The sequence below is a fragment of the Folsomia candida genome, unplaced genomic scaffold (assembly GCF_002217175.1).
Source record: "Folsomia candida strain VU population unplaced genomic scaffold, ASM221717v1 Fcan01_Sc004, whole genome shotgun sequence".
In the NCBI taxonomy this organism is placed as follows: Eukaryota; Metazoa; Arthropoda; class Collembola; order Entomobryomorpha; family Isotomidae; genus Folsomia; species Folsomia candida.
In genome coordinates this window covers 9,126,298-9,154,066 of record NW_019091196.1, presented here as the reverse complement: position 1 = coordinate 9,154,066, position 27,769 = coordinate 9,126,298, and the positions used below count along the sequence as shown (strand labels likewise).

The following is a 27,769-nucleotide window of genomic DNA, read 5'->3' as shown; positions in this document are numbered from 1 at the left end:
TAGAAAACCGATAGGGTCAAGTATGGACATAACCTTGTAATGTGCATACATTCAAAGGAAAAAGTTTATCCGCGGAAGCAATTAAACTTGTACTCATTATTTATGGACGTGTTTACTATTTTTATCAATACTGTCTGCGTGTACCCTTATCTGATGGTTACATGGTAGGTTTTGTGTAATATTAATTTAACAACAAGATACTAGTTTTATATAAGTTAAATAACGTAAGAATATTTGATTAGTTAGATATTAAATAATTCGGATAAACATATTTAAATTTATGATACAGTTTTCATTTTTGTGGCATTTAAGTTATATCACAGATTAATTGTTTAAGCCGTTTTCTTAAATTCAATCCATTCTTGTCGCAGAACAGGGTCCGTTGGACCCCAATGTTTCGTGGGTAGTAAAGATTCCTTGAATTTCTAGAAAAATTTTGACAATTTGAATAAAACGATTAGGATCTCGTAACGTCAATTATTTTTTGTATTACCTCATACAATCCAACAGATTTTCTAGTGTATATTGCGTGAAGTCCAAACCCTTTAAATTTTAACTGAATATATAAACTCTTCGAAATCGGAATGGGTCACATCTTAGGAGGGGAGGTTGTGTACTATCAACTCACGGATCTCGATGCCTTTTGGATATGTTGTAGTGTCCCATGAATGAACAATAACCCTGAAGTGATTTGATTCTATGGCCACATTTGCGCCCGCCACACCCACTCAAAGGTGCCCAAAAAACGCTTTCACTCCAGCTTTCACTCACTCAAATCCACGCCAAAAATCCAATTTTACTCGGATTTTGAAATTTCTTTCACCACTATGCTCATATACAACATCAAACTCAACTTTTTTGATGATTATGTCGCAGGCATAATTTGCTTTGTTGATTACTACAACAATGCTCATTCAGAATTTTAAATTTTAAAAATACTACAAGTTTCAAAAAGTTGAGTTTGATGTTGAATATAAAAGAACAACTATCTGGGAGTATAATGGTGAAAGAAATTTCAAAATCCGACTAAAATTGGATTTTTGGCGTGGATTTGAGTGAGTGAAAGCTGGAGTGAAAGCGATTTTTGGGCACCTTTGAGTGGGTGTGGCGGGCGCAAATGTGGTCATGGGGTCAAACCAGTTCAGGGGTTCTTGTTCATTCATGGGACGCTACAACATATCCAAAAGGCATCGAGATCCGGGAGTTGAAGCCATTAAGTATCACCGTTCCGAAGTTCAGCTTTTTGAGACAAGCTATTAAAATCGGTATGGGTCACCCCAACGGGTCCCGTCATTTAAAAATTTTTACCAATTTCACTTCATATTCTTCTATTACGGGCAATTAGCAGCCTCTGTAACAAATTTGAGCTTTCTACGACGATTTTGAAATTTTGATGCATAATACCCCACCCACTCATATGACCCACACCAGTCTAAATCGTTTCTGATCGAACCCATCTTCGAACTTTGTCGTTGGATTGCCCAGATACATGTCTGTATCAAATTTGTTAAAAATCGGCCAATTCGTTCGAGAGTTATCGAAAGACAGACGGACATGACATTTATATAAACCCTGGTTTCGGCTAAAAATTATATGCAAATCGTTCATTATAGTCTGGCTTTTGGGTAATAATGCTGTCTTAAAAGGCACGCAAAGTTGCTTGGAGTAGGCAACCCTGGAAAATCTTACACAATTTTCCAAGTGTACTACTAACACTTTGCTAGTGTACTAGCATGAACAAAATTCGTTTTTGCTCAAATTGAAGTTTGACGCAAAAGTAAGAAACCATGAACCTGGAAATGGAGGCCCCTTGAGGTGCGTTTACCGTTACCCCTATAATACTGAGGGTAGTCAACATCCGTGAAAACGATTTTGACCTTTAATATATTTGACGCTAGTATAAATTTTGAATTGAAATTTTTACAATTTGTTCACCTTATAGTCAGCATTATGGGTACAAAATTTCAATTCGCTAGTCTAAATGGCGCCAGAGATATATGCATACGAACAAATAGTTCTGTTCTAAAACTTTCCAAAACTACATAAATTTTAAGTTTCAGAATATTTTTAAAACGTTCTAGAATTGTGAATTGTTTATGGAATTTTATGTGGGTGGTACGAAAATTTTTGGCATCTATGTGGCTTTTATAAGTAACTCAAAATTTCCCAATTTTTTTAAATTCATTCCATACGTATGGAATGGAATGGAATGGAATCCACCTGGTATATACCAGGTGGATTTGTACAAAAAAAGCGTGAATAAAGTTTGTTTTTGTGTTAAATGGAATTTTATAAATCACAATAGCTGAAATTTTTTCATGTCTATTATTTTAGCAGTTAGAGGAGACATTACTGATGCTAATGCAAACAGATTTTGAACTATAAATGTTTAATTTCGTGCAATGGAGGTACTTGGGAAAAATTAGCGAAATTTTGACAAATTGGGGGCTGTTATACTTTTACTCTGAAACTCTACCCAGCTATTTTTTATCAAAATTTAAACTGCATTGTGTACTACGGACATGGGCTCACACAATTTGCTATTTCCCGACATTTCTAGCCTATCAGCAACTGCACCATGTCCTTTCATCGGGTAATTTATGTCTGGAACAAAAAAATCATCATTGTTTTACTTTGGGGTTAGTTGAAGGTGTGCTTTTTACACTAGAAAATTGAAATTTTGCAACTACAATACCAACGCTAGTGCTTATTAATTCACAAAATTTGAAGTTGAAATTACCACCAAGTGCCAAAGATATTAAAGGTCAAAATCGTTTTGACGGATGTGGACTACCCTCAGTATTTTCATAAAGGCAGTATACTTTGGACTGATCCTTCCCACTTATGGTCACAACCGAATGGTTCTACTAATTTTCAAACCCCGTGGAATTCGGCAGGATAATGGGTACAAAAATAAATCCCGAAGATGAAGAGTCTGCGTTAAGCTCCGATGAAGTATGGCTTTATCCTCATGATTCTTCGAAAGATATGCTACTCAACGAATCAGCAGTGGGTTCGGGAAACTTTGAAAAGATTTTTGTGGAGATTATGGTTGCGGTTGTGGTTGTTGCAATGAGCATAACTCTACTTTAGAAGTGAGATATAGTATAATCTGGAAATAAGCTCGATTAACTCATCGTCAACTTTTTAAGTTGTGCGTGAATGTTTGATAGACTTTGCGCCCTTGCATGTCAACACATTGTCGGAGAGTATTTGGCCCCAGGGATTTTGTTCACATCAAACTCTAGTAATAATTGGACAGTTTTTGACACCCCTGAAATTTGTGTTTTTTCCTCCATACACTTGCATAAATTAAATGCTTACTACTGAATTAAGCTTTTCCTGGAACAAACTTTCCGATTACTTCTATACGAGCTAAAAATCTTTTCAATAAGCTTCATTTGGAACCGGGTACTAGCGTCCGACCATTTGACCCCTAAGATTTCTATCTATAGATTTTAGGCTTAGCTAAATCTATAGATCTATCCCTAAGATTTCTATCTAAGCCCATGTAACATCCGCTGTGGGTACCGTAAATACTGTATTTGCAACGGAGTCTTAAGCTCAAGTTTTCCCTTCATGCGTTTTAAGTTCTTCAAGGTATGTACATATGTCTAACCGAGTTAAAATGATCCCGGTCTCTAATTCTTTCCGGTTTGTGACTGTAGCCGAAGTGAGCCGGCTTATACCCCGTGCTGGCTTTTGAGCCCGCTATAAATAGATTATCTACCGTAGCCTGCTAAGACGTCGGCAGGTCCATTTGTATTTTCGTCCGTGCTGGTAATCCGTGTCAGAGGGGTTAGTGGAGAGCAGAAAAAACAAGAAAAAGGTTTCCAAATGCGCGAAACGGCTTGAAAATGAGACCGAACTGAAAACCAAATGAATGCAAATACCGTAAAACCTCTATTTATAGCCCTATTCTAATTATAGCCGGTCTCTAAATATAGCCGGGTCTAGAGACTAAGATTTCAAGATTTTAGCCGGGTCTCTAATTATAGCCGGGTCCCCAATTATGGCCGGGCCTCTACATAATTATGACCTGTCTTATCAGCTCTGTCCCCGTTCACAGCCCATCCAAAAATGTTGTACATTCGTTGATTGTACGAATGAGGTCAAAATGTACAAAACTTTTAATTTCATTTGACCAAGAATGTATCTAGGTAATCTTAACAAAAAGTGATTTATAATATTATAAATTAGCGCGGAACAAAATTTGGCCGGGTCTCTAATTATAGCCGGTCTCTAATTGTAGCCAGGTCTGTGACACCTAGTTTTGGATTTTAGCCCCGCCATAAATAGAGTATTTACGGTATATATGTATAAATTTCAATCTGCTGTTGGCATGGCGGCACTTTTTGGTGAAAGGAAAATAAATCCGACGATAAACAAATTGTGAAAATGAAATGAAAACAACGCTAGAATGAAGGGTATGAAATAGGCCTTAAAGAGGAACATCCAATAATGTAGCAAACTTTCCGAGGGCGTTCGTTGCCGATAAATTATTCAAATTTTTTTAAAGTGAACGTTGCATTTTTATGCCTCAATTCAGTAGCTTTCCAAAAATCCTGCGCACATTATTTTGTATCTTGTGTGAAGTTAAACCGTCAAATAGTATGAATTGAAATGATAAAGTAGAAAAAGAGTAATTCAAGAAGCGAGACGTAGAATTTTTATTGACTCCTCATTTTGGTAACCTCATTCGCGCTACTGTTTTTCTAATAAAATTTCCGTCCGACACGATGCAAATTTCATAATTACACCTGCTACCAACCAATTAAAATTTTCAACCAGTTCTCAAACGCCAAGATGTAAGAAGATAAACAACCTCGAGACAACTTCGAGAAAACCTCATTTTTATTATCGGGTTTTCCATAAAATATCAAGGAAATACTTTTTTGAGAAATTTTTATGTGAGGCTAATTTATGCAGTATTTACACATATTTGTGTTGTGACGTCAACGGAAAATAAAATATGTACTACATAAATGTGTGTATCTACTTCGTCGTTAAGAGGCTAACCTCTAACGTTTGTGAATGAGAGGGCTTAAAATAGGAACCTTATTTCCTACGTTAGAAGGAAATGGGTTTCCGAAAACGTAGGACCCGAAAATCTAGCTGGTCAATGAATAAGTCAATGAATAAGTCATTCACCATTATTAAGTCGAGAAAGCAATAAAAACTGTGTCCAGCTACAAAACTAAATGCAAGTAGCGCTCATATTAATTGAAGCGACTTATCACTCGTTGTATCTCATAAACTAGGTAATAAATTAGGAACAAAGAAATGTGCAATTAAGTACAAACTCGTAACTCGGCAAAATCAAGTTTGGGCAAAAAATTGAAGTCGTTCATAAATGTAAAACCTGCAACTAATTTAAATTGTCAACTTGAATCGAATTAACGCAGGTCTGAAACTTTATTTGATCGTTTGCCAGCTTTGTTATCTAATATTGTGAAAATTACCAAATCTCAAACAGCTTTGCGTAATTTTCGTCGACAGAACAGTTTGGGATTGCAATTTGAAATATAATTATTAATGTATTTCGGTGGTCTAAGCGTATTTCCCAGTTGTCGATGCGTACTTTTCTCTGATTTTTGTGCTGGGCAAAGTGTACTACCCTTCGATCGTGCATTTTTCCAGATTTTTGGTGTTGGTCGAATTGTACTACAATTCGATGGTGCATTTTTTTCAGATTTGGTGTTTGTCGAAGTGTACGTCCAATCGATCGTGTACTTTTTACAGATCTTCTGTTGGTCGAAGTTTACTTCCATTCGGTCGTAAATTAATTTTCTCCATATTCTTGTTGGTCGAAGTGTACTAGCTCATCTAGTAATGTGCATTTTCTACTCATTTTGTATCGGCCGAGGTGTACTACATTATCGAGGACAGGTGTATGTTCCATTTATTATCTAGTGATCGATGTGTAGTACACCTTGTGTACTACTTTTAGCGATTGGTGTGCTTTTCTATCAATTTTGTACTAGTTGTAGTGTACTTCCAACTGGTCTTGTTCATTTTCTGCTCATCATTATATATTTGCTCGCAGATAATTTCGACCGGCCTTCGGCCGGTCGAACTGTACTACCCGGGGTCCAAGTGTACTACTAACCAGGTTCGTAGGTAGGTAATATTTTCCAGGGTTGGGAGTAGGGTTTGTCACGAGAAGTTACCATTTTTATGTTTTCGATCAAGTCAGCCATTTCTCTCTCCTCCCTCCAAGCCACGTCATCAATTTTAATAAGTCTCGTGTGGGAATAAATCAGTGGGGATTTTTCAATTGTAAATCTGTATCGTGGTGTCATATTTATTGTAGTGTAAGGAGTTGTCAATTGGTCAGTTGAGTCATTTTTCTCACTACAACCTAGCAGTAGAACCCGGGTAGTGCGTTGGATACGCAAATAGTGTCGAAATTACAGTCTGGAAGGCATAATTCGTCATACCTGGAACAACAAATAAAGCTACCGCAGCCAGCGTCCAGCCGCACGCGACCGCACTTGTGGGGTAAGGCACCTCTCCGTACACCATTCGCTCCTGTGTGGCCATGGCGTAGACAAATATAACAAATAAACCCACTGGGATGAGAAACCTAATTAATAATAATGTGAGTCAGCCATTTCTGATTTGATTTTGTACTCATAAGTTGAATGTCATTTCAAGTTAATCTTACCCCCAACAGATCTTCCAATACCATCCCACTTTAATCTTCAGCATGAATTCGATATCTTTACAGAAACTGTTAAGTCCGTAGACCCACGCGACTGCCCCAACCTCCAGCATCGCCATAAGGTAGATCACGAAGCTAGCTCCAAAGTGGTCAATCAGCCCCACCATGGCACCACCTCCCTAATATTTGGTATTTGAGAAATACTTACTTAATTGGTATGACTTTAGTGAAAGTTGAAGTGACTTATTTATGTACCTCCGTTACGAACATCAGACCAGAGAAAAAGCCAACTATGCAAACGACTAGAGTTACAAGCCATTTTTTGAAGGATTTGAACTGGTCACAAATTATGGTAATGATGCCACCAGTTAACGACGTTGCGGAACCAATTCCTAATGTGAAAAGCATCAAAAAGAATAGGACGGCGAACAGCTAAAAATGAGTAATTAGCAAAAAGATAGTTAGATTTGATGATAAAATATGTACGTATATGTACCAAACAATTATTATAACTCATAATATACGAGGAACGAGTTAACCACCTGTGGGACAAAGGTAAACTGTGCGATCGCTTCAGGATAAGAGACGAAGCTGTGTGAATAATAATTGAAAGTGAAAGTTAGTACACAAAATCTATGTATTGCGAATTAATTATAAAACATACGCTAGGCCAGGTCCTGCAAACCCCGCAACTTCGCTAATTGGTCTCCCAGTCTCTTCTGATAGATAGCCAAGAACGGCAAATATTGTGCATCCTGCTAAAATCGAGGTGAAAGTGTCCATAAAACTGATTACCCAAGCGTCTCTGATGGAACATTGGAAGATATTATTAAACCGGACAAGTTTGTGGAATGTGTATAAATCTATGTACCGGTAAACGTTGTGACTAAATGGGTTGTAGCTGGAGAACATTATTATGGGCCCGAATCCTGAGGAGAAAGGTACAATTAATTACAGTTTCCAGTGAAAGTGCAAATGTAGTGCATGACTAATCTTGCCTGTAGAAAGGGAGAAAAAACACTGTCCCACGGCCTAAAAGACATGCATGAAATTAGTAATTTATCAAAAATGTACATGTAATACAGCAATATAGCTAATATTTAACATACCGCATACCAAACCTGGGTAAGAGAAACAAAACGGTTGATAATTAAAGTTGTGCGTCTTAATTATTTGTTGACAAAATACTTACCTTTGGATCGTACAGCTTATCCCATTGAGGTTCAATAAGGTATTTAATCCCTTTCCATGCCCCTTTTAATGTAGCCCCACGAATGAGCAAAATTATGAGAACGACGTATGGAAAAATAGCTGAAATACAAATTAGTGTGTCACAAGGACAATTCCGTATGTGTTCATTTTTTGCTAATTTTTGTTACCCGTGAAATATGCGACTTTCCCCGATGACTTAACGCCCTTCCAAAGAGACAAGAAGATGCAAATCCATGAAAATAATAAGCACAGTGACAGCCTCCAGTCCGGTTTCCCTAGCCCATCTGAAATATCATCCTTCTGAGGAAAAACTTCGTTACTGCAAACACGGCAAAATATCGTCTCAATAAGCATTCAACCAAATGTACTAATTAACTAAAGGTGGAGAAACTTACTAGTAATAAAGAGACGCAATTGTTTCATTTTTCACATTATACGTGGCATTTAGAGTTCCGTCGTCGTTGCAAATTAATTCTCCAGCCCAGCTCTTTTGACAATAATCCCAAGGCAGATTTTTTTGAAAGGACGCACAAAAATAAAACACAGTAGCGGCCATGATGCTGCAGTAATAGGACACCACGCAAATGGTGCCGATCATAGAGCTAAATAAAGCACAATATCGTTTGTTGTTTAGTATTACTTTGACTGGTGCATACGTAATGCCCTTATTGAAATGTATGCGAAAATAGGCTCCTTTAAATTAGTAATACCCTATAAGTGTTACAGGTTTATGTGCTAACCACATTTTTCGACATATCTACAAACGGTATTACATCAAACATCAAATTACATCAAGCAATTACATCATTACATCAAACAAAAAAAACAATTGATGGGTGTCGAGTTGGGCATTTATTAAGTACGAGTTAATAAATGTGCGACAAATTTAGCAACTCCATCAACTCGGTGAGAAGTTTGGTTTATCAAAACCGGTCAAGTTATTATGGTACATCAAGTTAATTACCCGTAGCCAATTCCTTTGAAGAGGGGTGCCATATTCCAGACTTTCACTTGACCATAACGTGAAAATTGACCCATGCACATCTCCAAGTAGTAGATTGGCCTTCCAATGACGATGAGTACGATGAGGTACGGGATTAAGAAAGCTCCGCCTATATTGAGGTTGATAGAATGTAATATTCGACAAGGACAAAATATGCACCAAGTTGAATAAATGTTTACGAACCTCCGTTACTGAGAGCTGTCGGAATTAGTCATGAAAAAGAGTAAAAATAATTTTATTTGGATTTTATATACACAAATTTTTAATTTAGGTTATTTACATTACGAAAAAGTGAAATTATAAGAGCACGTTGTGTAGTTAAATTGATTGCTGATATAAAGAAATGACTACCAACCAACCTGTGAAAGGAAAACGCCACACATTTCCGAGGCCGACGCTCATCGCAATACAGGATAAAAGGAACTGTAAGAATAATTATGTAAGAATAAAAAATATAAGAACTAATTGTAAGTAAGAATAAACCGTCGCAAACGCGCATACGGAAGTAGCTTCAGACGTACTTCACCCCAAACGGTCCCACCACAACTCGGGAACACTTAATTTCACTCTATTTCACCTATAGATTAATTTTTTGTAAAAATCTCATTTTGCCCCGACCACACCCCCTGGCGACGAGGGGGTGTGGAACAACTCGGGAACACTTAATTTCACTCTATTTCATCTATAGATTAATTTTTTATAAAAATCTCATTTTGCCCCAACCACACCCCTGGCGCCTAGGGGGTTTGGCACAACTCCGGAACACATAATTTTACTCTATTTCACCTATAGATTAAATTGCACTAAAAATCTCATTTTGCCCCAACCACACCCGCTGGCGCCGAAGGGGTGCGGCAAAATCGGGGAAACACTCAATTTCACTTAATTTCACTTAATTTCATTTAATTTCACTCAATTTCACTTAATTTTACCCATAGAATAAATTGCACTAAAAATCTCATTTTGCCCCAACCACACCCCCTGGGGCCGAGGGGGTGTGGCACAATCGGGGAAGCACTTAATTTCACTTAATTTCACTTAATTTCATTTAATTTCACTCAATTTCACCTAATTTTACCCATAGATTAAATTGCACTAAAAATCTCATTTTGCCCCAACCACACCCCCTGGCGCCGAGGGGGTGTGGCACAACTCCGGAACACATAATTTTACTCTATTTCACCTATAGATTAAATTGCACTAAAAATCTCATTTTGCCCCGACCACACCCCCTGTCGCCAAAGGGGGTGTGGTCCGGTTGCCCCCAAAAGTTGATAGGATCCTCCCCCTGGGGTCCTATGTATGATGGCGAAAACCGATTTCGATTATCTCGATCCGTTCTCCTGATATCCTGCTGACAGACAGACGGACAGACAGACAGACAGACAAAGTCTTCACATAAAGTAGCTGAAGCTACTTAATAACTAAGGAGGAATAATTACTTCAATCGGATTATCCCAGGTCTCACGACCGTCATTCTTTCCATCACCTGGACCAGATTCGAGGTTCTGAGGATAGAGTTATAAGAATATGTTTACTAACAAAAGAAATATATACATTTTAAGGAACATCATGGGGATTAAATAATATGGAATGTACCGTCGGATCACTACTCCACACCGTTGCTGGCTTTGAAATTTCATCATAATTAGTTATGTGTTCTGGCTGCAACGTTGAAGGATAGTTGCTTTTAGCCCCCTGAAATTGATGTTATTAAAAATACTTTATACAAGATTAACAAACAAAATTTTGAAATTCGTATTAAAATTTTGCATACCTCGCCCGGTCGCTCGTCATTTATGTATCCATTGTTTTCATGCCCGTGGTCGATATCCTGTTATTGAATAGAGATTAATTCTTGGTAAGAATTTATTTTTAGCACATCAGGAATTATGTGAATTAGTGAAATGCAAACAAAAAACCAAACACATAGGTTTAAGGTCATAACGATGATATGCGTTGTTAATTACAATCGTTCATATTATGATATGGGTAGTAGCTATAATCGTATTGTTTGTTTATTTTATGCAGTAATTTATTACTAGAAGGGGCATAATATATGATGGTGATTGATCGATGCTGCATTATCATCTTCATAATATGAATGCATGAGATAAGATGTTATTCAATGTGATTAGCTGGAATTTGTTTTACGAGATAACAAGTGTCAAATTTAGACTATCATAGCATTTTAATGACGTATGTGTTTACGTATGTAAGTATGTACCTAAATACCGGAATCAGGAAAATGAAATGAGATGAAATTATGTCCGGGATTGGGAACTTTGAGGTTATTGCTACTACTTCAGAGGGTATCGACTTCTTATGAGTATTTACATACACCTCCCTCTGGGATTATCCACTTGAGTGCTGCAGAAGGGTCATATTACAATTTATTGACCGTTATGCGGTCTTCCTTCGTAATTTTTCCTCTCTCCTTCCTTATGCACAATTCGACACATGATGTCAAACCATGTCCAAATTCTTCCATTCCACCTAAAGAATAATAATTCGACAAACTGGATGGTTATGTAACCTAACCTACAACCTAGAAAATTACACCCCACGAAAACTACGCACGGCTTCCAACTCGAGAACTACTACTTCAAGTGACTCTCCTTCTCCTCTTATCCCTACACAATTTATTATGCATTTGAGAAGAAAATATATTGCAGGCCATGCAAAATGTACTCATGAGAAATTGAACAACTTCGGGAAACTTATGGACAACGAATTATTGTAAATGCCACCTACTTAAAATATGAAAAACCTTTAAAAAACTTGATAACGTTGATATAATTTTTTATGATTTTCTTACCGTTTTCGGATAAATCTTGTTGCTACTGCTGTCACTCATCGTCTTGATTGGAAACGTCCTTATTCTTATGTAGTTGAATGAAAAGTTTTAAATCACTTTTTGAAACAATAATTGTTACTTTGAACAAGTATTTTACAAGGCACTTTAACTCTTTCGGAACGCCAAAGCGGTACTGAATCTACAATTCTTTATTTTTACAACTTTAGCTTCATCCACCATCAAATGATATCCCGTTGTACGATTAATCTATATGTGCGCATAAGCTACCAGATAAGCTACATAGAACTGGATTTGACGCTCTGCAACTCTGCATGTAGATATGTCCTTTGTATTCAGAGCTGGACTTTAACAAAGTCCAGCACCAGCTTTATATTTGCAAAAACGCAGAGAAACAATTGACTTGGCAAATCAACTCGAAAATAAATTCACAGAATTATTACCAAGTTTATCCATGTATTTTTTTTTTCTTCTCATGCACAACTATGTACATAAGTATGTTTGCTAATACGTCACTATTACTCCGTAGAGAGTGGTCATTGGATGACGATAAAAAATGAAGGAAATTGCATCAATGAAATTACAAGATCACTTGTAAACGATTCAATCCACTCCTGGCTCAATGGCAATTTTTATTCTTAGAAGATAGTCAAGTGTCTGGCTGTCTGTGTGATATAATAATCATGCCTCAGGTTTTACCACTTTTTTTGTTTTGTAGTTTAAAAGGAACAGAATAATGGGAATAATGTACGTAATCCTGCACAAATCGCTAGATAAGGAATGAACATGAGGGGATTAATGTGCATCAATTTACAACATCGATCGGCAGATACATAAATATCTATGTGTGTATCCGAGTAGATAACAATTCCATTCCAAAGACTTTGTGTATGTATAGATACAATTTGCGAATTCTCAGTACAAGGATTTTTATGATTTTACATTTACATCTTTTCCATCATTATACACTGTATATTTTTATGTACGTATGGCTGTGTATATAATCATGCACGTACTTATTTATGTGTCATCAAATAAATATACACATTGTATAATACGTTTGCAGGTGGAAAGTAAGTAGCTAGTTTTTGCTTCGAGTACTAATAATAACATTAATTTTAATATTTAATGTGACGGAGAACGTATGTATGTACGTCTATTTTTGCGACAATTGGTTCCAGATGGCAACAATTAAATGAATGTAAAATTATCCAGCATGAGTTTAGTGGTTTGGTTATTATGAAAAACTGAGGTCATTTTAGATTCGTTGTATGTGTAATTTTCAACAAAGTTGGGCAAATCCCAGAATTAGTTGGATACTCAAGACTGTCAGGAGGATTACTGATATTTTGAATGATCTATTTAGTTGGGATAATTTGTATCGCAAAAATTCAAAGGTTAGTAGAACTTTTCGTCGAATTGTGTGTATCACAAATATTTGTGCGATATGCGGTCAATAAAAGTGAATGAGTTGATAAAATGTTTGAACTAAATACGAGTAATTACTCAAAATAAATAATTCATGCAAAATTGCAAAAGGATGTATGCATAAATTAATAATCTACATACATAAGTGCAAACTAAGTGTGTATCTACACATGTATGTTGACGCGTTACGCACAGATTCCACTTAAAATCATATAGTGCAAAATTTTTACTGTGTAAACTTAATATATGTAGCCCGAGCCAGGAGCTTTCTGTCCTCTTAAATACGTACTTTTACTAGTCAGTGAGAGCTACTCTGTTTGAGACCTTGGTCAATATTTTACACTAAATAATGTACGAACATGCTGCACTAAATTTATAAAACTCGGTGTGGGTCGCATAGGTGACCAATGTGCATACTAAATATGAAGGACAGCAATTTCGAAAATCTAACTCCCTATTAATAGTTCATAAACATATGCAAATATCAAATTTCTGATTTTCACAATTCATAGAAATCAGTTAAAGTGACCATAAATGGACTTTCCGCACAATAATTTGCCTGTTAAGGCACTAATTTGATACTCAAATATGACCAATATCCCTAATTTTATCAGCATTCTAAGACCGGTTAGAATATTCTGCATCAACAGCCCCACCCGACCTAGTATGACCCCCACGGGCCAACTATTTAATCGATTTTCCTCATTTTCGAACCTAACTCTAAACTTAACATGTTTTAAATATATACACAGAATCGATATGATAAGGTAAAAGAGAGATATCGTGTTCCGAACAGAGGGAGGAACTGGTGCGCAAGCACCTAGGCCTCTGACTCGGGCTAAAAACGATCATTTTAATAAATATTCAAAGAGGCTACGAACCTCTGCAGAAATATCAAACCAAATCGTTACACATTTTTGCAATATGTGTTACCACACAAAAGTCTGGGTTGAACGTGCTTTGCCCTCAAATGATTAGTCATTCGGGCCGAATAAGTGGAATTAATGACACTTTTTTTACAAACAGAAATTGAAATCACTTTTATTTCCAACGAAAAATAATATTATTACGTACACACACATCATTATTGATCACGGGACGCACAAAATCCACTTTTAATACTACTAAACAACAACCAGAAGCTCCCTTACACAAATATTTTATTGTTATGTACAGCAATTTTAGTGTATTACGAACCAATTGAGTCATTACATTTTCTGACAATGATGAGCCATTTATGTAAATTTTGCCAAACTGTGTTGTGCAAATTCTATGTTGAAATTGACATATTTCTCTTCATGAAGATCGTACTTGAAAAAGCGTAGCATTTCTCTTGACAAAAGGAGAGGAACATTTAAAATTGTTTGAAATATGTGAATCTACAAAAAAATATTGTACGATACGAATGTTGGATTATTTACATTTTTATCACATACACTTTTCCTTACCATTTTGGACAAGTCTGGCTAAATACTTGGAAATAAGTATGCCACCAAAATACGCATAGTTATAGTAAAGATATTTAAAACTAGAACATGTAGTCACACCTTTTAAATTTAACAATTAGGAAAGAGGAACAAATTTTTCTAGACACCACAAAATTTCGGAATTGTTTTACAATATCACGTCACAAATATTTAAAATGTGAAGATCACGTCAAGTTTTTTTTTGTAAGAGAATTTTAAAATACGTTTTTTTTGACAATTATGTAGTAGATAGTCTTATTAATTACGTATTAACTTGTAAATGTTGGGTGTACTGCCCGTGTACATACGTACATACATATGTGTAAATATTAGTAATTATATTTATGCATGGACGCCAGTTAATTTTACTGTGTGAATTTGGATGGAACACGACATGCCAATGACCATGATATGATTACACATTGAACACGATACAATAGTTGAAAGATACATCAAACACAAAACTAAAAGTGAGGGGGGATTCTTCAATTTGGACGCATTTCTCGGTTCTGAGCAGTAAAGTCTGCAATCAAATTAGCCAAATTGTTACCACCTTGACCCTCTGCAGTGGCCAGGTTGGCAAAAAGTCCCGGTGTGATGGCACCACCACCACCACCAAGACCTAAACCAGAAGCTGCCCCTGGGGGTGCTCCATCCCCTCCAGTCGACGTGGCTGAGGGCGCCACGCCATTAAATGCCCCTGCAAAGAACATGCTCCGAAGCCGGGCTAGCGTTTCAGGGTTTAGCGATTCCACAATGCTTTGAATACCCTGTGGCATCTTGTCCAGATCAAACCCTCCTTGACTGAACTGAGCCAAGTTCGGTGGTGCAGCGAAGGCTTGCTGCTGAGATCTGTTGGCAGTTTCTTGTTGACTATGACGAGGCTGCCACGGGTCAAAGGGTGCGCGTTCGGGTTGTGGCGCTTGTGCCGCCACGGGTTGTTGCGCAATGTGGGAGGCAAGTCCGCTGAACTGTTGTCCCATTGTGGCCATGTCCTCTGGCGTCATGAGAGGAGCGAAAGGATCGTCGATAAGGTGAGGAATACGGCGAAGGAAAGCTTCTCGCATTCGGGAATGGATGCGATGGTTGTGGTGAGATGATCGGATAGGACCAATGTTGCTGCTGCCGGGTGGGGTTGTGGGAGTTTGTTGCTGTGGGTGAGACAATGGAAGAGAGTATTCCCCAACCTGTGGTGGGTGGAATGATGGGGGCGAGGCTTCGTCTGCTGTGGGATGTAAAGGTGGGAACTGGGGGGAGTGAGGGGCCGTGGTAGCTGGTGAGTTTTCAGTGGTGACAATTTTCCATTGAGGGTATGGATTCAAGTGGAGCTGAGTAAGATCTTGCCGAATGACGTTTACCTCCTTTTCAGCAAGATTGAGATGATACTCGGTGTGCAAGTCGTTCAACTGACGGAGGTTGCTGAGTTGAGTTAACAACTGAAAGAGAAAGTTGGGTTTATTAGGTAAAGAAAGAAAGTTAAGTAAAGTAGAAAATGGATTTTTGCGTACTTTGGGGTACAGCTTTTTGCCCTCTTTCCCATATCGCCAGTTGACATACTTGCTGAGAAGTTCGCAATATTTTTCCTGAGCCTTGTTAACCTTTGCGACATCCTCGAGTTCTGACCGTTCCGGGTAGAACATGACGATGAGGAGGAGAAGCATGACGGTGGGCTCGTCAACTTTTAAATTTTGAATCCGTTTGATGAAGCTCATATGCATTTCGAATAGCTCGGGAGAGACGAGGTTCTGCATGTCTTGAACCTGAGTATTACATTTATGATTAAGAATTATGTACACTTTTCGAATTTGAAAATTTTGAGGCTACGAGGAAACGTTGTAATTACCCGCAGTTGTGGACAATTTTTCAGGAACTCCAGATTAGTGTTGGGCCAGCGGTGGTTCTCAATATCAAACGAAAGAGCTCCACGCAGCATGACCATTTCCAGAACGCTTGCCTTCAACAAGTTCCCTTGATCTTCCCTGTTCAAATCGCGAAATTCTGGGACTAGTTTCGAGAAAAATGCAAACCTGAAACAGAAAAAGTAGCATAAGTTGAAATACATAATTTGACAATACACACTATGATTCTTTCAAGAATTGAAAAATTCCACACCTTCGCAAAATTGTAGTGAACATGCCAATTACTTGCAATGTATTTCGCAAACCCTCCGTTGTTTTCGGAACATTGTATGGAATTTTATCATAAGCAATGCGATAGTACTCGCAAATTTCTCGAATATTGCGCTGTTCCTCTGCCGACATGTAGTTCAGCATTTCGTCCACGTTAGGAATGTATTCAGTTGGTGTTTCGGGGTCAGAGTCGTGATGGATGTTGGACGATGACTGCTCACTGCTTGACTCTGATGGCGATGTTCCACCCCCAACCCCATTGACAGGGCTGCCTCCCTGCTGGGGTTGCTGGTGTTGTGCTTGAGACTTGTTGATCTTTTTAACCTCCCTGATAGATAATTAATTATTGGATTAGTTAGTATTTCAATTGATCATTTTGAAATGGTTACCTCTGATAATTCAAAAGCTTCCGTTCTTCCTCCGACATGACCCACTTCTTTTCCATCCCAATCCGGATACATTTCTCAAATCTGCACTTTTGACAAGATTTCCGCGTCTGCTTGCTAATGTGGCACGAATTGTCGTAACCACAGGAGAATTGGAGGTGGGCATCCTTATGGACGGATCGGCGAAAGAACGCTTTGCAGCTGTCGCACGATAACCCTCCAAAGTGGAGACTATCAAAAAGTATTCAAGTATTAATGTGGGCCTATAATACAGAAATAAATGTATCTATCCTTGGAACTTATGTACCTTTTTGCAATGTCCCCACAAACCTCGCAAATCTGCACAAGAATATTTTGTAAGAATTAGGTTAGAAAATATGTAAATGCATGTGCACGCATGAAATTAGCATGAGCTACTTAAGTAGTTAGTTAGATGATTATCTTATTTACATACCTTTGCCGTCTTGGAGTTCCTGCTGTTGTGATGATTTTGATATTGATTGGCCCCTGCACGGCCAGAAGGGGGGCTGGTCGAGGTGCCGGAACTCCCTTCAGACGTTCTTCGAATGAAGGACGATGCCATTTCCGTAGTTGGCGAAGCAGAATTGGTCAAGTTGTTGTGACCCAGAGGATGATGCTGGTGTCCATTTCCTCCCTCACTGCTGTGGTCACTTTCCATTCCTGAGAAAATATTGAAATTAGATCTCGTGAAATCAAGAAAGTTAGAAAGTTTGTTCTTGTCGTAATAAATAATTCAGTCAGAGGAGTTACGTAAATCTCTAGTTTTAAAATGCGTGCGTCATGAAAATTAATGTCACCCCATAAAGTAAAACTATTACAAGTACCAGTAGCGAAATTGTTGACCGAATAGTACGGCGAAGACTCTCCTGACGACGACGACGGAACAAAATATTCTTCCGGTGATGAAATGCTGCTTGGATAGCCAGCAGAATTATTACTGTATCGCTTTCTGTAAGGAAGCCTGTACTGATCTTCGTACTCATTGATCTCGCTCCCATGCCCCGAGGAAGGAGATGACCCATTCTGATGCCTACTACTGCCGTTGCTTAGGTTCATTGGGTTTTCCTGTATCACGCTGGGCCTTCCCAACACGACCCCGCCACCAATTACGTCCAAGTCCATCTCCAAGTCCAACATGACAGAAAATTCAGATTGGATAAGCAGCAATGGAACACGTTATTATGTATTTCTGAAGAAGCTGCTGCTAAACCATTTGCATACGGGGAAGAATCTCGGAATGGATTAGAATATTACTACCGTGACGGCACGAGACGACCAAACCACAAAATTTTGTAGGAAAATAGAACAATTCTACGTTACAATGTGGGTATATCCAATAAATCCAGAGAATTATCGTAAATTGTGCTCCTAGTAAAATTGCTCTTGGCTCATTCAACTTGAATGTCTCTCACTTCTCGGAACGGCTAAAGACGAATAACTGGTTCAAGATCGAGACAGGTAGTCAAGTAGATTAACCAACCAAGTCTTTAACTGATCTGGATATAATCCAGTTATAGCTTTTCAACTAACGCTTGTCCCCAACCGACTGCTTCTAACAAGGATTATTATTACATGGGGTGATCTCTTATTCTCTTCAATAGGACGACTGAGTACATATCGTCACGATGTACAGTATGTAAATCTCCAGCAAAGTCAATACGTAACCAGTCCCATAGAATAATCAGCCATATAGCGCAGCAGCATACCTACCACAAACATCCATAAACTGTATACCACACTAACAACCATCACAGCCCCATCACAGCAGCGTTTAATGATAATGATGAATTGCGCAAGCTAAGTGAATTTGGAGGCGAGAGGCAACTCTACTATAAGTTGATGATAGTGCACATTTATAGATTTTGTGGTCTAATTCGTCCATATTTTATACTTCTCTCCCATCCATCCTCCTCATGGCACTTTCTTTCCCACAACAATCCTAAATGTAAATTGCTATCCATCCATCAGTCTGGATTAAAGAACCGGATTGACTAGGATGTAAGTAATGTGATGTGGTACAAAGGATCGACCTTGAGACATACCCATGGATAATAATTGTGTTGCAAAACACAAGGCAACTTGAAGCATGTACCGATCGAGTGCTTTCAAAGTGCAGCAAGTTGTTGGTAAGTATGTGCAATTCAAGATTTTATTAATGACATAAAAATGGACGAAACCTGGTACGCACGAATGGATGGATGGAAATAATGGATTGAAGGTTACCTTCCTTCGTGTTCTTTATGCCTGGTTGTGGTAGTTTGAGTGCATGCAGTACGAACATTACATATTATGCTTGGTTGGTGGATGCTATTGGCGGCGTTTAACGTATAATTTAGCACAGTTGGGCCAGTAAGAGAGAGAGATAAATAAGTAAATTGATGGATCACATATAAGTAATGTACATTTGCAGGAGTAAAGTAACCCTGTTATATGGAAGTAGATGGAATATTACGAATGCACAATTAGTTATTCAACTCCCTGGCTAAAGTGAGCCCTATGGAATTGATGTATGTATGTACATACGTTTGATTGCACACGTTGGGTTTGGTGTAACGAACCACAAGCCATAAAAGTCACCTTGAATTGAATTGAATTTTTTTTGCACACCGCGATAATAATTGTAACACCGATCCGATTTAACTATAAATGAGGGTATAAACTACATATTAGGCGAGGAGAGCGCAGAGTGTGAACAGCAATTAAGCCCAGCATTATTTATTAATAGGATTTACTTGTATAATTGTCGTCATCAGATTCACTAGTCCATAACGTGTCACCGGGCAGATAACGTACCCAGGACAAGGATAAAGAAGACCTACCTAGCTAGCAATAATCAGTAACAACTGGCGATGAACCAAACCACTCAACTGATAACGTCGCATAATAGATACCTATTCGAGTCAGGTAGGTAATTTGGACGCTCCAACGACTCGACCACTGGGCACATGACGATATATAATATGCGATATAGTCGTTGTAAAAATACATGCATTCATATTTTTTTAATGCTGAATCGAGTGCAGTGTAAGTAATAAATTGGTCGCTTGAGAGAGAGGTGACAGGAGACCGTGGTGTAGTAGTGATGATAATGAATGATGAACTAACTGCCATCATGTTTTAAATATTTTATTGGCGATGACTTGATTTATTTCTAATCTGAAACTGGTTAACTCACTGACGTAATCGAAAAAGTAAAGTAATAAGCGGACTTTTTCTACATTGTCTCAATAATATTCGTATATGATTTCAAGAACAGATGCACAGGTGAAACTTTTAGTAGGTGGTAAATATGCAAAATGTGTGATTTAAAGTATTGTGGTTTGCATATTGCAATTCTGTTTAGACAGATACATAATACATACTTATCTAATTTTATTTGGTGCAAAAAAATAAAATTAATGTGCATGCACACAAAATACGTAACACATGGGGCGGAGAACTGGAGGGTATGTAATGTATTACATATTTTATTTGTTGTCGTCAAGTACATCCATTCCATCACAATTGCACTTTCGTGAAGTGAGCGAGTGCAATGATAATGTGTGTTTTATTTATGTATCGTATCACATAAATATGTAGGCTCTGAGTTCGAATGAGATTGGATAACATGGTCGACTTGATACATATGTATGCATGCATGGCTTACTTTTCTTCCAGAAAGAACAAAGCCCGAGAGGGGAAGAGAAGATGATGAAATGAGCTTTACTTTCCCTGAAATTACTTTCATTTCAAGATGAAAGGAACAACGAGACTTGATACTCAAGACTCATTTGTTGCAACAACAATCTGCATATCATGTTCTCCTTTTTGATATCCTGTAACGACGAGAGGGTTCCTCATGCACCCGTCATTTCTCAATCTCTCTGTCCCTCGAGAGAGAACTCAAGCTATTTTCAGTGGCGAAAATGTGTAAAATGTATTTAATTAAGAAATTGTACCTGTTCTCAGGCAGGTTTTAGAGAAAAAAATTGGTTCTAGACTGTACTACAGAGAGTAATATGTACATACATACATATGTAAATAGACCTGGTTCGGTCGGGCTATGCTATGCAAGCGTATAGAGGTTTTTATGGAAATTTAATCACAGAAGCAGTAGGCGAGCTGCATAAAAGACTAGTTTCACATTACATATAACGTATGGACGCCTTTTATGTGCAAAGACAGAGAACAAGTCAAAGTCAATTGGTACACGGGGTACAGCAGACCAGGGTTATCTAGTCTGGTCTGGTATTATTGTGCGCGTAATAATACACACACAACATGCCCACGCTCACTAACTCACTTTAATACCTACCAAGATATTTCTCTGCATGTGTAAGTAGATACCTATTTTTTGTAATGATTGCAATTCGCGGAAGAAGATGACGAGACTGCTGCCATTAAATTCGTGGAAGCATAACAAAAATACATAGAATAATTTTGTAAAGTCATGCCAGTCAGTGGATGCCTGTATTCTTCCAGTAAGTAAAACCCAAAGGATCGTAAATAGAATTGCAAATTCACTCTGTCTTAAGAGGAAAAGACAATCAGCTCGGTCTTCTTCACGACACAGAGAATGCGATAATAATGGAAATGTCGTGTATCTGTTCTTGAAACATACTGGTGGTAACTAGCCTGATGAGATATTTATATGCAATTTATCCACTACATGGATAGATAATAGTGCGGGTGGAACATTAACAATGTCTTTAATAATGAAGAGATGCACATAAAAAGAGAAGAAACAAGATGAATCATGTGATATTTTTGCATACGAAACGTTTCAATGATGTGAATTCCTAGGTAATAAGTAGGTAATTTCCTATTTAAGTGTATGCCCTGGAATGTAGATACCATTTTACTAAATTTTTATGCATTTACATGCACTTTTTTTTCTTTATTTCAGGTATTTGGGGTAAATGAACACTTTGATATTTTGTATCTTTTCTTGTAATATGCAGATGAGCTGATATGTACTTAATTAGTAAAATGATACGAAATACTAATACGCAATACTGATTTATGCTATTATTTAGATATCGATGGGGAAAGTGATACTTACTCAAAAGACGCTTCTACAGGTTTATTGGACTCTGACGTGCTTTCACAAACTCGACTGACTGACAATTCCCACCTTACGCAATATTGTAGAGTCTCGGAAGAAAGAACCCGAATGAGGAAAGATCACTGAGGTCGCTCGTTTATAAGGGAGAGCAAGAATCGAATCCTAACTTATGTCAGTGTGTGAGGATCAGATGCCGTCGTGGGAATTATAATCGACACGGCGACAATAATACTAATAACAATAACTACTTTATTTTCCGGATCAACGTGTGTGGAAAAATCTACCTGTCAATCCCATCCACCAAAAAGGGCCCCCATTCGGAAAAAAGGGTAAAATCTGTCTCAATGGGTTTGATGCGACACGGGTCTCATTGCTCTGTTGTATGTGTAATTACTGTGAGTGCTCCTCTGCCCTGGACAGACACGTGCTGTCCCCTCTGAAGAAAATAGATTTCTGACACGTCGAGAAAGTAATTTCAGGAAAAAATGTAGTCCTGATACCTGATCCGTGCCGTAATTAGTTTCTTTGTGCCAAGTCCCGTTCTTTGAAAAGAGTATTTATGTATGTAGGAAAGGTATTATTTACTTTTGCCATTTGTGACACTTTTTGATCCAGTCTCGGATACTTTATCCAATGGCAAAAGGACCAAATGAGTAATCAGAGGAAGCATTATACATGAACTAAATATAGTCCTTTGATTAGGAAAATGCCATACTTTTCGGTAAGAGTACATTAAATATGGTGAAAGGTAGCCGAGTATCAATTACCTCCACCAAATTCTCAAAGGATTCATGAAATGAAAGTAGTTTCATTTACTTCACGTCCCCTACACGCGCCTCGAGTCGTCACCCTGCCAGTCAATACATAATCCTGGAAATTCATCCATCGAGGATTAACGTTTCCTCCACTCCTACTCAGCCTAATTAATAATTGCGTCGTTTATCCAAAGCTTCTTAAGTAAATAATAGTAATAAAGCCTGTCCAAAATGAGGTGGATCATAAAATAGAGCTCCTCTGATGATGAGGACGTGTTTTATAACCATGATTAATTATTTCGAAGGAATTCCACCTTTTATATAACGTTCTAACCCCATTAACTCGACTGGATATGCTCCTGATCAATAGAGTAGTGGGATTTGACACGGCTTTTGTTTTCATTTCAACTAAAAACAATACGTAGACAGAACTGAACCGGTGCTGAATCAGGAGACGAGCATGTAACATCGCGTAACCGTTGGTGGAAGAAGGTATTGTATGTAAAATGACGAGGAGACAAAGCCTCATGGAACGGGTGAAAGTAGGAGGAACTAAGACAAGAAGGTTGTCGTGAATGAGACGAATTATCGAGAAAGGGATACCTGCTCTCTCCGGGGAAACGGGTACGCATTCGTATTTCTGTATGTAAGTAAGTGGCCGGGTCGACTGGTTCATGGATGGATTGTAAAGAGAAAGCGTATTATTATGTATGCGAGGATGGATGGCTGGTCTGGTGGTGGTGGCGGTCACGTAGTACATTTTCCCTATTTTTACCACTTTCTCTCGCCGGCAATACATACGTACTTTTGGCAGAAAAGTACCTCTACATAATACTGCGGGACAAGAACAAGCTTGTTTACTTTTGCGACAGGATAGTTGATGGTCCCCTATTTAAAAACTTACTTATGTCTTGATACGTTTGCTTTCCCATCTTTATTAAAAGTTAATGGAATGAGACATGCTGCAAAGTCGGTCAACCGAACCAGTCTCGTTTTAAGAGTTTTATTATGCATGGCGATACCTATACGTATATATTGGCAAGTAAAACGACCCGTATGTAATATTTGAGGAAGTGCTATTCGACTTGACCCGACACGGACGAGGAAATAATGCTGGATGGCATGGTACATATAAGTATTTCGATAAGGGCTAAACTCCAAGGTTTCTAGTGGAGAAAGAGCAAGCGATCTAAAAATGGATGTAGCACAGCAACCTACACGAGCTTTACAGCAGACCATGAATTTTATGCTTTTATGACCCTTCTCTCGTACCATTAGATACCTGTTACACAAGGGGAACAAATTAATTTATCGGAAAAGAAAATTAAATTACATGCGCGTCTATTACCCAGAAAAAGAGTTATTGTACGACTTCTGATTAATTTATTGTGCCGGCGAACTAGCAGCAGTATCGCCATGCCGTGGATACCATGATGTACATATGCATGTATGTATGCAATGCCTTGTTTTCGTCCATATGGGGAAGAAAAATAAAATTCTAAACACACGAAATACGTGTACAGAGAAAGAGGAGGAGAGCGAGGAGAAAGTTTTCTCTGATAACTTTTTTTTCCTGATGACTCGAATCAGTACAAGTTATTTGGCACGACAGCGACACGCCAGCAGACGTTGTTATACACAACACTTTATAGTTTTCTTACTTCATAAAATAGATTTTGTCATAAAGTAGAGTGAGGAGCGAGGAGCGAGACATAAAAACGATTTTGATTACAACTTGAATTGTCAATTTGTCGAACAAGAGAGAGAAATAAATGTCGTGATGTTGCTTTTGACAGATTATCCCACGCCGGGTGGATAAATCTCTTATGAAACTTTGTTCTCTGCTGAGGAGGAGACGAAGGAAGGAAATTTCATCATGTCAGAGTGAACGCGTAGGTGGCTTGTTTGATTGACGATCAAAGTTTATGTACTTATTTGTCATGAACCAACAAATATTTAAGTGCATAATGCCAATTGTCAATAAATTGTTCAAAAATGTCCTCCCAAACTGTGCAAACTAATATGTCAAGTAAGTATTATACATAGTTACGTAAGCTAATACTTACCAGGGTAGAAGACTGCGTGTGGGTGTGGTCGCCTCCCACCATAATTTGAATCCTCCCTCCCATTCATGACCTGTTCAAATAGGTAGGGGTGATCCTGGAATTGACGGTGGTGGTGATGATACTCGGGTGGGGGCAGTGGGTAGGAAGGGGTGTGATCGTGGTCGTCATGGTCATCCTCGTCATAGTCGTCGTCGTGATGATGATAAACCCCGTTCCCATTTGGTTTAGGGCTGGCTTTAGTCTTGGTGAATTTGATAACTTCACCACCTCCAAACATTTTGCTATTTGCTTATTATCGAATCGACGCCACCCTTGTTATTCAATCCAATTCAATCCAATCCAATTGACTGAATACGGTCTGCTTGTCGGGTTTGGTCAGTATTTAAGGTGTCAAAACCTTCGAGCTTATTGGTGATGACAGTAGTGGTTCGAATAATCGATAGCCATCGCTTTATATGGGTTAGTAGTTGTTTATTGTGCCGACTATGGAGAATTGGAGTCGATAGATAATAATGATAGCTGATAGGAGTGGACGAGGCGGAAAAAACGGAACTAGACCGTCTTTAAATATTCAACGCTATACGCTTGCCGTTTAAAGTGTCGTCATATTTCTGCCTCTCTGGGCTCAAGGTTATAGGGTTGATGGTATTTTGATTCGCCATTCAAGCTGAAATCGGATTCGAATTGATTTTAAAATTCATGATTCTATTTAGGAAACTTTGGTTGGTGCATTGTTCGCGGAAAGGAAACCTCCCAGTTTTTATGAATAAATGGGTTCATGAGGTTATGCTGGTGCTATCGAGTTTATATTTATGACATGTATTATTTATCGTATGCGACATAATGCATAAGTAAAACTCGTTAATAATTTGATGTCGGCATGTTCAACTAAACACATGAAAGCCGAACGACGAAAGCCATGCGCATTTCTTTCCCATTCGTTAAAGAAAGTTTTTTATATCAAGAATGGGTTCGACGATTTCATTCAATTAATTCCTTTTTTCTTATAAACCAGACATTTTTCCAGGCATATGCACACAAATAAGTAAAAAATATTCCTCCGCCGACTCAATTTATATTCAGATTTCTACATGTCTCAAAAAACGAATAAAAGAAGTCGAGACTTACCAAATGCCAGAATTCTGTTGTTTGTGACGGGTTGCATGCGTACGTAACGAGAGGCTGGAATTCTATAGGTCTGGAGATTTTTTCTTGAAAATGCCACAAAATAACAATAATAATAGCTCAGTATTGGTCCTTTGATCTTTGATACTTTCCAGATTTTAATACGCTTAGGCGAATAAAATCCGAATCAGTATCCAAATCCAACCGTTCCTTCCTTTGCCACCATAATGATGAATGACGTTAGCTGGGAGTGAAGTGGGTGCTTTTTAAGCTCTTCTTCCTCTGTGAGACTGCATGAACTCGGATGGCTTAGGTTTTGGCTTGGCTTGGCTGGAAAAAGGAATGGATGGATGGAACTGTGCAGAACACGATTCTCTCTCCACGTTTTCTGCCTAATGCTATGCTTCACTTTTGCTACTTTTGCCCACCTTTTGCTCCAATCCTCCAACCAACTCCTGTGTAAGATCACTACTTCTCTTTGAAGCAAGTTTTGGTTTGATGTGGTGAGTTCAACAGGTCCGTGAATGGAGGGATAAATAATGATGATCATCATCACGACGAGCGACGAGCTGAGGCTGCATAATAATTCTTATAATTTCGTCTTGGTCGTTTTTAGTCCTCCTTTTGATCTATTATGCATGTGAAGGTTTGGAGTGGAGGTTTTAAAGATTGAAGGTTTAGCCACCTTTTATGTACCTCGTCTTATTCGCCAAGGAGAACTCATGACGAGGACGAACGGATAACAACATGTGCCATAGAATGATGTATAAAATGGATAAAAAAGAACTAAAAGCTTGATGATTCGCTTGGCTAAACCGAATCATTTTCTTGTAAACTTTTTCAAAAAGAAGAATGCGAACGACACAAATGACGAGCCGGGCAGGGAGCATTTCAAGTGGGTGGGTGAACAGTGGAAAATGTGAATGCAGCAGCAACGGAATGAAATGAGACTGCATTTACGGATTAAAATGAGACTTGCGACAGGTGACGAGAGTTGAGTGAGTTATGCGTGCATGTGACTTTTGCAGGTACTTGTGCAAAATTGGGTAAAATGAGATCATATCAGATTTGGGGACGTATATTAAAGTAATTGTGATGCATTGAGTTAATGCAGTACGATTACTTTCACGTGTGTGGCATGGATCAAAATAAATAAATAAATAAATAAGGGTGCGCAATTATGTAAGTACGTGCATAAATACATAAATTATTGCATTTAATTAGACACTTACATAATTATGCATTATTGGGTGAAGCCGGATTCTCCAGATTTGGACATGTCCTCCTAGTGATGGTAATCCGTAACCGATCCTATCCTAGAATCGTAAAAACTTGGATAGGATCGGATTTTCACACGGATCGGATAGAGGATCCGAGGATCAGACAATCCGATCCGATCCGAACCGATGAAATCCTAGGATCGCACAGGATCCTCGGATCATCCGATGTAAACTCGTTTCACATTTGGTGAGTTCATCACATGGCGTACATTACCCGAACGAGCCGAATTATGTTATTATTTTGGCGTTGAAATCATACTAAATTGAATAATTTGAACGCCAAAATAAAAATAACTGGTGTAAAATAATAGGATAATTCGGCTCATTCGGGTAATGTACGCCATGTGATGAACTCACCAAAAACCGTTCCAATAA

General features: G+C 38.2%; 2 protein-coding genes across 3 annotated transcripts; both read right to left on the bottom strand.

Annotated features, from left to right (window-relative positions):
* Window positions 1-92: 92 nt before the first annotated feature.
* LOC110849369 (sodium-dependent nutrient amino acid transporter 1) lies at window positions 93-12,468 on the bottom strand. Its single transcript, XM_022096775.2, has 20 exons — window positions 11,698-12,468; window positions 10,657-10,713; window positions 10,479-10,577; window positions 10,322-10,387; window positions 9,239-9,302; window positions 9,063-9,077; window positions 8,841-8,988; window positions 8,272-8,478; window positions 8,044-8,195; window positions 7,857-7,975; window positions 7,774-7,785; window positions 7,663-7,696; window positions 7,536-7,593; window positions 7,329-7,469; window positions 7,207-7,255; window positions 6,920-7,096; window positions 6,668-6,843; window positions 6,441-6,586; window positions 494-543; window positions 93-425 (listed from the first exon to the last, which is right to left on the bottom strand). Exons 1-20 carry the CDS (start codon window positions 11,734-11,736, stop codon window positions 333-335), a joined length of 1,902 nt encoding a protein of 633 aa, XP_021952467.1. The 5' UTR covers window positions 11,737-12,468; the 3' UTR covers window positions 93-332.
* A 1,665-nt stretch (window positions 12,469-14,133) lies between these two features.
* Window positions 14,134-26,562, bottom strand: LOC110849368 (retinoic acid receptor beta). 2 transcript variants are annotated; one of them, XM_022096774.2, is made up of 9 exons: window positions 26,118-26,562; window positions 24,990-25,656; window positions 17,558-17,784; window positions 17,411-17,442; window positions 17,107-17,334; window positions 16,701-17,045; window positions 16,432-16,615; window positions 16,097-16,348; window positions 14,134-16,024 (listed from the first exon to the last, which is right to left on the bottom strand). In XM_022096774.2, the coding sequence occupies exons 2-9, from the start codon at window positions 25,264-25,266 to the stop codon at window positions 15,074-15,076; spliced, it is 2,496 nt and encodes an 831-aa protein (XP_021952466.1). In that variant the 5' UTR covers window positions 25,267-25,656; window positions 26,118-26,562; the 3' UTR covers window positions 14,134-15,073. The 2 variants fall into 2 exon arrangements, with proteins under 2 accessions (XP_021952466.1, XP_021952465.1); XM_022096773.2 differs by lacking the exons at window positions 24,990-25,656; window positions 26,118-26,562 and adding an exon at window positions 17,949-18,724.
* Between the last annotated feature and the right edge of the window lie 1,207 nt (window positions 26,563-27,769).